At 34.1% G+C, this 11,098-nt stretch overlaps 1 protein-coding gene and 1 long non-coding RNA gene across 2 annotated transcripts; both read left to right on the plus strand.

The window, feature by feature from the left end:
• Positions 1-6: 6 nt before the first annotated feature.
• On the plus strand, positions 7-1,909 carry LOC117120705. The gene is made up of 2 exons (XR_004447409.1): positions 7-916; positions 1,297-1,909. It is a non-coding gene; the product is annotated as an uncharacterized LOC117120705 (long non-coding RNA).
• Positions 1,910-4,104: 2,195 nt separating this feature from the next.
• LOC117120711 (solute carrier organic anion transporter family member 5A1-like) lies at positions 4,105-9,692 on the plus strand. The gene is made up of 6 exons (XM_033265761.1): positions 4,105-4,350; positions 4,729-4,909; positions 5,809-6,002; positions 6,326-6,390; positions 7,087-7,295; positions 7,939-9,692. The coding sequence occupies exons 1-6, from the start codon at positions 4,232-4,234 to the stop codon at positions 7,987-7,989; spliced, it is 819 nt and encodes a 272-aa protein (XP_033121652.1). The 5' UTR covers positions 4,105-4,231; the 3' UTR covers positions 7,990-9,692.
• Positions 9,693-11,098: the final 1,406 nt, after the last annotated feature.

Genomic DNA, 11,098 nt, shown 5'->3' on the forward strand with positions numbered 1-11,098 from the left:
TGAACTTGAGCTTCGTGATGAGTCTGGAATATGGACAATTTCTATTACTTCAAAATACTGAAGATGATACCTCAATTATATTTGTGGAATATTCTTTATCAGCCTTTGACAAATTTTGTAAATTATTTTAGTAATTGCCATGGGATATGTATCTGTTATTAGCTTGTATTTTTGCTTTTGAATATTTACCTCTATTCAGCTTAATCTGTTTATAGATTTGTTAGATGTTTATGTATGTAAGAGTGACTATTATATTAGGCCTATTATTATTATTATTATTTATTATTATTATTATTATTATTATTATTATTATTTTTATCATTATTATTATTATTATTATTATTATTATTATTATTATTATTATTATTATTATTATTATTTGTTTTTCCATTATGTTGAATTGTTCACCAGTAAATGCCAAGTCAATAAACGAGTGCATGTTTTGTTAGTATACCTTATGTTATAATTGTTATTTTCCATTTAATTAAATTAGATATATGCTTAAATTGTGCACAGTGCACACTAAGAGCAGACAAGATGGACAGAAATTATCTTGATAAAATCATTCAATAAAACTTTGAAAAGAAGTACAATGGGCTTAATCCTTGAAAAGAAGCCCATCTCGATATACTTTGATTTTCTTTAAAAAATATCGGTGTTTTTTTTTCTTTTATTAAACAAAATTTACCGTAAAATGATTCAAAATGTGTTCAATGGTCCTATTGTTTTATAATAGCAATTCCCAATACCTGCTAATACTTACAACAATCATTTTGAAACGAAGACCTCCTCTTTAGCTCGGGATTGTGATCAGAGCTTTCAACCTTCGCTGTGAATTTCACTTGCGTACTGGGACAATCCGCATCAAGGACTTGTACATTATTCATCTCCACCCAGAAGTATAAGTCGGTACTTGGTAGGCTCAAACAAAGACTATGGTATAATGTGATAAGCGCATAGAGGGCTAATACAAAATGTTCAATAATGATTTTTATAATTTAATTAGTGATACATTAGCCTCTACACGAATCATATAACACTGGAAGTATTCATAAGGCTCACTTTAAACGCAGTATCACAAAGCACGAAAAGTATTTATATACCAGATCACATGTTTCCTTATCTTATATCCTTTTACTTTTTAGGTCTACTTAAAACTTTCCTAATAATCCCTTCAACGGAAGTTCATATGTTTATATATCCAAAAGTGTTATTTCACAGTTCAAACATCGCATAACCTTTCTCTGTATGGATATGTTATTAAAGTTTACTTATAATCACGATGATTTACAATAGATTATAACGCAACAAAAGCAGTCAGCTACGAATTGTTTGATCATGACGTTTAACTGTACAGTTGCTTGGCTTGACCAAAGACTTTTACTGTACAGTTAACAGTATTTGGTTTGTCGATTACAATTCATCACATTTGTTAGACCTGGAAGTATTCAGCAAAGAAACATCCACGAATATTTGAATGGCAAGTACCATACGTATTATTTTACTTAATAATATTTAATAATAATAGTAATATTTAATACTATTATTGTTTATTGTTATTATTTTATGATTATGATTATTATTATTACTATTATTAATAACAATTAATTTTAATGTTATACATAAAAACGTGTTTATATAAAATTATAAACAGTATTCACGAAAATAAGTATATAGTTTACACGCTCGTGTATACTGTACTTACTGTAATCATCATTTTAAAAGTAGGCTATTTAAATATTTGTCGAAAACTGTTGGTAGATTATGAATATTTATATTGAGGCTATTCTATATGGTATGGTCGCTCCTCGATATGAAAATCGTTGTTTTTGTAGTAAATATGTGACAGAGGAATTAACAGATTGGTGTCGCTCCGTCTAAAATTATAAATAAAATTATTGTATGTAAAGAAATTATTTAAATATAATGGAGCATGTTGTCCTTTAATTACTTTATAAATAAGCATAAAACATTAATACACCTTGGTCTGAAAGAGAACACCAATTTACCTTCGGCAATACCTCTGGTGTGTCCCATTTAAAATTTCGTTCTATTTTGTATAATCTGTATCCTGTTTAGGGAAGTTTGAGCACAGTTTGCCCAGACTGCTTTCAAAATGATTTAAGGAAAGTAATAGCTGCATCTTCCGAGCACACCCAGTCCTTCCAGGGTATTTTCAAGGATGCCTTTAATGTCATTTTTCCATTTTAATTTACTTTGACTCTAAGATGCTTACTGCATGCGTATATAAAATATTTTCTCATGCTGCGGCACTTTAATGTTATCTATATTTACAGATTTGCTTTATTTTTAGTATTTGATAGTCTTTTACTTGAACCGATTAACATAAATTCCAACTTTGAAACACACTTAATCTGTTACTGTTTAACTAATCATGAATTTGAAAATGTTCCTCATTTATGGTTCGGTATATACGGTACTAGTTACTGGGTATGTAGTTTCTTCATCTTTGAAAACGAGCGTCACCTTCGCTAATTTAAGGTACATGTTGTGAAAGTGTGATTTATTATGTGCAGGGACGTAGCCAGGATTTTGAAAGTGGGGGGGGGGGCCGTTATGCGAATTACGTATGACCCCGGCGGGGTCAAGGGTGGCGAATCCCCCTGTAAAGTAACGCACTCTGAACGTTCTTCGGACTGTTTAAGAGAATAAAGTGAAAATTGCAATAGACGCATTATAAATAAGCACAAAAATAATTATATAATAAAAATCAACAGTGTCAGATCCAGGAATTCGAAAGAGAGGTGAAGCAGTGAGGGACTTTCACAGACCGAAGAACCACCCACCTCAACCCCACCATTGTTGGGGCTGAGGTAAGAAAATTTATGATTAGGGCATCTCTAGATGGCCGGAAATTACACTCTCGCACTTCAATTTGAATATACTCTCGAACTTCAATTTGAATACATTTTTCTTTTTTTTTTCCTTAAAAAAATGAAGAGTGGGGAGTGGGGGCTTGTATCCACCTCTGCTCTAAACATTCTTTATCCAGAATAGTCATAATCACGAAAAATGTACCGTAGATGAGAAACCAGATAACATCCTAAAAACAAACAGCAGTCAAAGACATACATCAGGAGCCGACTCGATGGAGTTTAATGTCATACCCAGGGAAGGGCACAGATCTGTTTTGAAAGGTGGAGGGGGAGGGCATTTTGTGAGTCGACACCCACCTCAGCCCCACAATGGTTGGAGCTGAGGTGAGAAAATTTGAGGAAATAGTACCAGAAATGACACTTTTAGTAAAATTCATCATCATCACATCACCATTAGTCAAAATGAAGCGCCAAAAAAAATTCTCATGATCATTTATCAGCGATTTTTGACAACCATAGAGATCTTATTAATGTATGTGTGTATCCCATAGAGAACAAAGCTTAAAAACATTGTCTTTGAGTATGTATTTTACATAAGCCTACTTCAAAAACATGATTTCACAACCACCTCGGCCCCACCATGGCTGGGGCTGAGGTGAGAAAATTTGAGGAAATAGGACCTCTCGAGATGGCCGGAAATGACACTTTTATATAGTAAAATTCATCATCATCACATTACCATTATAGTCAAAATGAAACGCCAACACATTTCTCATGATCTTTTATCAGGGATCTACTTAATATCCAGGACGACTTAGGCCTAATTATAGTTTACTTAAGCTTTAACTATATATACTATATTATGATCAACAAATCACAACTTTTTTCGCATTTAGCACAATTTTCTTCACTTTTTATCGTTATTAATATTAATATCAATTATTACTATCGTCATCATCATCATTGTTATTATTATTATTACTATTAGTAGTAGTACTGTCTCTTATACACATCTAGATGTGTATAAGAGACAGTACTTAAGATGATGTTTTGTCTCGCATACACCTCTTCTTTACCGTTTTACGGTAAAGAGAGGATATTTTAAAAAGTGGTGAGGAATTTAATTTTAAAAAGTAATATTACCGTATTCTAGTGTGAGTGAATTCAATAATCAATTCAAGTTCGTATTGGTGTGCTGAAAAACTTAATCCAGAGAGTCAAATTACTCATCAAGACAATATCGTTGAATGAATGCATGCCTCCTAATAGGCCTACGTATATCTGTGTTTTCTTCTCTTATAGGTTTAATAAACTTACCAGGAACTGTGTTTAGTAATATACTGAGTAGCTTCTGTATTAAGAAATTCAACTTAACTCAATTTGGGCTTGGCAGAATGTTGGTAGCCATTGCTACAAGTACTTTTCTTTTCGCCATTTCTCTTTTATTCATCGGATGCTCTAATCCAGCGCTTGCTGGTGTTACAACACATTACAATTCTTCATCTAGCCAAGGGTGAGTACTTGTAAAGCTTAGGCAGTTTGCCAGCTACGATGTTACCACTATAGTTTCATGAAATTTAAAGGAAGCAGAATCGCGTGTTGACTCATTCCTAATTATACCTATTTAAAATGTAAACATTTTGGTTGATTTGAGATCAGTTTATTTGTAGCTAAATTGGTAGTAATTGTTATCATTTAACATCTTTTGAACATAATGCACAATCCAGAATTTACCGTAATATTGGGTTCAATTAGAGCATGGGTTATTAAGAGTACTGGGCCATGTTTAAAAAAATGTCATTTTTGTTTCATTGTTATCTTCCAGGTCGTTACATTATATTGTATTATTATTATTATTTATTAAAAATACATCATTGTTATTATCTATCAGGTTGTTACCAAACTTAAACAACTCCTGCAATTCCAACTGCGCATGCCCGGAGAACTATTATAGACCTGTGTGTGGTTCTGACGGAATCACGTATAGTAGTGCTTGTCATGCTGGATGTACTGATGTATGGAGAGACGGTATGACAGATCTAAATGAATTACGGCTATCCACCAACGATACGGTAAATAACGTGTGTGATCATACGTATGATCATATGCGAAAAGTGACATTTCTGAATTTTGTTTCTGTATCCTTCCATAGGCTATGGGAACAATTACTACCTGTAATTCAAAATCCTTCATCAATCTCATCTAAGTTCTTAGTTCTAACTAAGTACTACATTTCATTATATTAGTTGTACTTTATTTGTATTTTCTTTGTAATTTTTAGTTTCCAGTGCTTTTATTTATTTTTTTTTTAAATTTCAAAACTTGATTGGTGTACAGTTCCTTTATTTATAAGGTAGAGTGAGTGCAGTATCTGTTTGGGCTTGTGCCTATTGTCACTCCAGGCTATAATTGTTCTTGATGATTGCCAAATAAATATTATTATTATTATAACTCTTATTTTATTTCCATATATGTTTCCTAATCAGCAGTACCCACTGTGTACCCATTCATACATTTAATATTCATCATTAAGAAACTTTTTTACTGTCAACTGTATACATACATTAGCCTATTACATAATCCTAAAGTTTCCTAGGAGTAGAGTACCGGTACTGTAGTAGAATGGGATAACAGGTCTTTCCCAAAGACATAACCTAAGCGAAATGCACTCTTAAAACCCGAATCACAACCGCTCTCTTTATCTATAATATCTATCCGGGCTGCCATTTGTGTAATCATGGGGTAAAGAATTTATTCTTTAATCCATGGTATATAGTACTTTACTCCACATCCACTCCCCCCCCCCCCCCACCCCCAAGTTTTAAATTGATTAAAGTCGGACAAATCCTGGCGCTTCCACTGTAACACGAGGCATTGGCTGAGACCTATTAAATTTACTTTTGTCACTCAACGTATGCTAAATAAATTATATTTCTGGGGCATTAAAAATGTTTTATAGAATTTATTATAGATTTATATCGGGTGCAGCTGTATAGCCACTACTGATGAATGGAACACTACAAACTGGTTGATTGAAGGCGGAATTGCCACCCTAGGATCATGCGACTGGACCTGTGATAAACTTATTCCGCTTGTCTTGATTGTGCTGGTAATATCAGTGTTTGTTTCTATGAGACCTAATCCGGCTATAATGCTAATGTTGAGGTGACTACGTTTAACTTAGTGTATACTATTTTCATATTTTACTAAACCAACTGAAAGAGGAAAGTAGCCTACATTTGTTAATTATAGGATAGAAAGGCAGTAAGCCTGTGATGCTCTAAGCCAAAAAGTTATTTGGTTTTAATAGTCAAAACAGGATTTAAGGACCTGGAATTGGAAGACGCACAAATATAATAAAACCACATAGCTACACTAGCTCCACATTAATAAGAATTATTCGATAATATAATTTCAAGCTGGGAAAACGAACAATGCACATTTTGGAGGTCAAAAATCATTTCATATTCCAAACTTCGTTTTTACAGATGTGTTGAATCAAGTGACCGTGCCCTGGCAGTTGCTTTTGGCGGTGTTGTAGGTAGAGTGCTAGGTACGTTTTTTTTTTATTATGCTTTTTCAAAATGATGAAGAAAAACACGAGGGAAAGTTAAAAGTGAACATACTTTAAGAAAAAAAAACTAAACTAAACGTTTTTAAGCTGTAAATTCCGTTTGTGAACTTTTACTTTCAATATAAAGCAACACAGAAAATACAGTATAGTGTGTTTCTGAGTTAATTTGAATGAAATTACGGCAACTAATACAAGCATTGAAATCCCGTTTTTAAAATTCGCTGCGACCCAGTTAGTTTGTTTTTTTTTCACTTAATATTGCATATCTTAATTGTCTTAAAAATTCGTGCCTTAATTTGAAACTTTTAATAGTATTAAGACGCTTGCCTTGATAGCATATATATGTCGCAAATTCGAATCCCGAGAGCATGTTTTTTTTTCAGAAAAACGATTGGTAAGTTCTTCGTTGAAGAGCTACGTTTCTGAAGATTATCATTTGTTTCTTTACTAGCTTAAACAAATTAATAATTAATCCAAAACAGGATTCGAACTTGCAATCTCTCGCTGTCAAGCAAGGCGAGTGTCACAGATCCGATTCAATCAAAGATATCTGGAGTCAAGATGTATCTCAAATGGCAAGTCAGAGAGAATTCCCTATGACAACAGTGAGTCACAGGTTCGACTCCCACCGTAAATATTTTTCATTTCATCCAAGATGATTTTTGTTTCGTCTAGGCTTCTTTCCTGCCCCGATTTATTTCGGCGCCACTATTTCCAGCACTTGTTTGATCCACCAAGAATCGTGTAGTCGTGGAGGAGCGTGTCTCGTCTACGATCTTGAGCGATATCGCTACTCATTCATCGGTCTGTTCGTTGGGTTGAAACTTTTAGCAGTTGTCCTCTCAATGTGCACCTATTGTAGCATAAACCCCGATCGTTTTGAGGTAAAATTATCACTGTAATTAGTACTATTCAGTAGATCACTAATAACTGGAGTAGAACGAAAGTGAGAATTTCATCCATGGTCCTGCCAATTTCAGTACGGTACTTTTCATATCCAACTTGACTTTAATAGTGCCAGTAGTCTGCCGAAAAGCAGTTAAAAACACACATCAAACACACCTAATACATAAATTGCATGCATATTAGTATGACTTACCGTACCTTATTGTACCTATTAAATATATAGGCCTACTAATGAAACGAAGTCCGGCCTATGTATAATAATTACAGGCCTATAGGCCTATGTGAAGTACCACATCAACATGGTAGTATTTTCCATCAGTTCAAAATCAACCCGTTTGTATGAAAATGATAATAAATATGATGATGTTGATAATAGTAGGCCTAATATATTAATGATTATGCGGATTACGATGATGAGGATTACGATGATGCGGATTACGATGATGAGGATTATGAGGGTAATTATGATGATGATTAGTGTGTTAATGATTAGGATGACGCCGAAGTGCATACAACATTACATCAACCAATTACCGGATCGAGACAACATTTTAAATATAGGCCTAATAGCTTTTCACACATAATGAAAATTCAAATGTCGAACTCTTTTTTAATCCACAGAAAAACAAGGAAAAGGCGGTGTCTATGAAAGCTCTTGCAGAAGGACAGTAACATATCGTATATAGAGAATAATAGTTAAGATATAATCTTACGCGAAATACTATATAATAAATATATATAGGCCTATCATATTATTGCGTGCGTAGGCCTACATTTTACTAATCGATTTTAATATCATTAATAAACGCATGGTTGACAACGTATAGGCCTATCCAGAATATGATGTCTGTATTTAGATTTTAAAGCTTTTGATAACGCAAACTGACACTGAAATACTACATTATCATTCATTGATTCATATGTACATTTATTTATCTTTTCAATCAATCGCTGAAAAAGGAAATATGTTTTACCACGAAACTAAACAGGATTGCTTCTTTCCATTTGTTGTAACTATAGGCCTAACTAAACTTCATTGTATTAGGCCTGTTTATATTGTTTGATACAAACTTGCTTTATTTTCATAAAATACAAGTGCCATATAAAAAGAATGAGGATGATAATCATGACGGTTATGATAATGAAGATGATGTGAAATTGTTATATCGATAATAAACCAAGTACAATGAATGTAAACTTGCGAGCTTTCGTCGATGTTAACATGATAAAAGAGTTCTAGAGCTATAGGCAAACCAGATGAAAATATTCGAATATTGATGAAGATAACGGCGATGATGATAATGATACTATGAGAGCAAGAGTTTAGCAAAGAGTCCAGTCCACACGATATAATAGTGGCTAGCCCATTCTTTTTATCTGCCCGTAAATACGATTGAATATCGGTTCGTCCTTTACTGTAATGTTCAGTGGTATTAAGGTTATCCACACTAATGGTCTTGGTATTCTCATGGTAGCACTTTCTATCTGTTAAGTACCTCAACAAAAGCAGCATCGCGGTCGGAGTCACAGCCGCAGTGGCAACGGCGCTTGGTAGCGGCAGCGAAAACGGAAGCGTCAGAGCAACAACTGGCAGAGAAATTAAATCTAGTTTGGTTACATTGCCTGCATATGAAATAAGACCTGACTGGGCACTGTTAACTACGTACTCTCTGTTCCATGGGAGTGCATTCAAATTGAACAGGAAAGTAAAGAAATAATAAGTGCTAAATCGAGTTTGAATATCATAAGTAATATTATTATAATACAAACATTACAGAACATTCATAGGCAGAGACCAATATATGATTTCAGATATCAATCACGTGGTTAACAGAGATGAATGGATGACAATACAATGGACCTTTCTGGTGTGTCAATCATACAACTGACCAATGAGAACAAAGCTAGAAATATGCACTTGTTCCAGTAAAATCAGTGGCGTAACGCTTATGCGCTCTCATGCGGCAGTCCGCAGGGCCCCCGACCCATAGAGGCCCTGAAAAGGTGACCCCTAACCACATATGGTCCTCGATCTAGCACCCAGACCCAAAAGGGCTTTGTTGATACATAAGAGCATAATGTGTCTCTGAAATCGACTGTATATCATATTATATCCAGTGGCCGCGAATTTTAGAGGCCACTACATTTTATAATTTATAGTCTGTGAGTGCCATTTCCGGCCATTTAGAGGCGCCGTATTCATAAATTATATAACTTCAGCCCCAACCATGGTGGGTCTGAGGTGGAACTGACCCTTTGTCAGTGAAAACCTCTCCCTGGGCCCTATTAAACATCCCTGGATTCGCCACTCACATCAACATATTATTTTGTCAATAAAAACATTTAGAATGCAATGAAAAACATAATTAAAAATGAGCACATATAAAATCCAACAATGGAACTACCAACCAGGACCCAATAGGCCCCCACTCTCAGAAAGCCACATGGCCCCCAGCCCCATCTTTAGCCACGGAGTAAAATAGTCATGTCCCACCAACATGTGGTTAACAAAGGACCTTTGCAACAATACAATATCAAAGGGGTGGTGCATAACAGAAGCTCCACTGAACTGTACATCTTGGAAACATTCTATAACAAATCAATATAGTAGGGATATTAAATGTTCAACTTATAACAAGGTAAATATCAAACTGATATCAGTCATTGCTTTAAATAAATGCATTTCAACGTCTACACTAACTTAGTGCTGAAAATAGACTGCTCTTTATGATTTCAAAAATTGACAAAATTTAAATCATCAATAAAACAATCTCAAGTTAATGTATCACGACAACCGATTGTAGCTATCAGATGTTAAGCTCTTTCAAGACTATCACATTTTCTTTGACAAAAAAAATATTGTATGCCCATATATAGTCATGATGTGCCTATATATGGTCATGATGTGACCATATATATTCATGATGTGCTTATATGAGGCATGTTGTGGCAAAATGGCTAAGTTGTAGCAAAAATTGAAATTCAAGTTATTGGTATTTTCAGATACATTAAGTATGTGATCTTTAAAATGAGGGGTCATTTATTGAAATAGCACATTTCAAGCATACATGTAAGTTATTGGAAAGTGAAGGTACAGTACACTTTAGAATCAAGATAAACACGATTTTGAGTAATTGCCTTTCGAAGCTATTTGTGCATACATTGTTTAATAGAATGAACTATCAAAATAACATTAAATAAACAATTTGTTGACCACTTCAAGAACTAATACTTTGGTACATGATTAATAAGACATTAAACTGTTGATCTGTAGTGAAAAACAAATTTGGATTTTTATGCAATTTTTTGAGCTCACATATTTTATAGCTCATTTACTCAATACTGGCCTGTGCGACAACTTAACCGTTTCACCTCATATTTGGTCATGATGTGATGTCATCATGACCATATTTAGGCATGCCACATGTTTTTGTCAAATCAAATTTGATAGTCTGGACAGGGCTTTACAGCAATTCCTACAGCTCTATTCACACTATCAAGTTGTTGTCCATATTTAGGTATGACATCATCATGCCCATATATGTACAAATCTCAGATATTTGCCAGACCATTTGATAGTATTTACAGAGTGTAACACTATTCAATATATTCTATCCATTTGTATATATTAAATAAATATTAAACAAATACAACACAGTTTGAGGTGAAGTAGTGAATTCTACTTCCAGAAGTGTTGGATGATTTTGACTACCTCCTGAAGCGAAGCGAAGGGAGGTACTACTTTTGGAAGAGGTATTGCTGGAGCCACAACTGGCTCTGC

Source organism: Anneissia japonica, unplaced genomic scaffold (assembly GCF_011630105.1).
Source record: "Anneissia japonica isolate Jap-2015-1 unplaced genomic scaffold, ASM1163010v1 scaffold287790_len634930_cov199, whole genome shotgun sequence".
Classification (NCBI taxonomy): Eukaryota; Metazoa; Echinodermata; class Crinoidea; order Comatulida; family Comatulidae; genus Anneissia; species Anneissia japonica.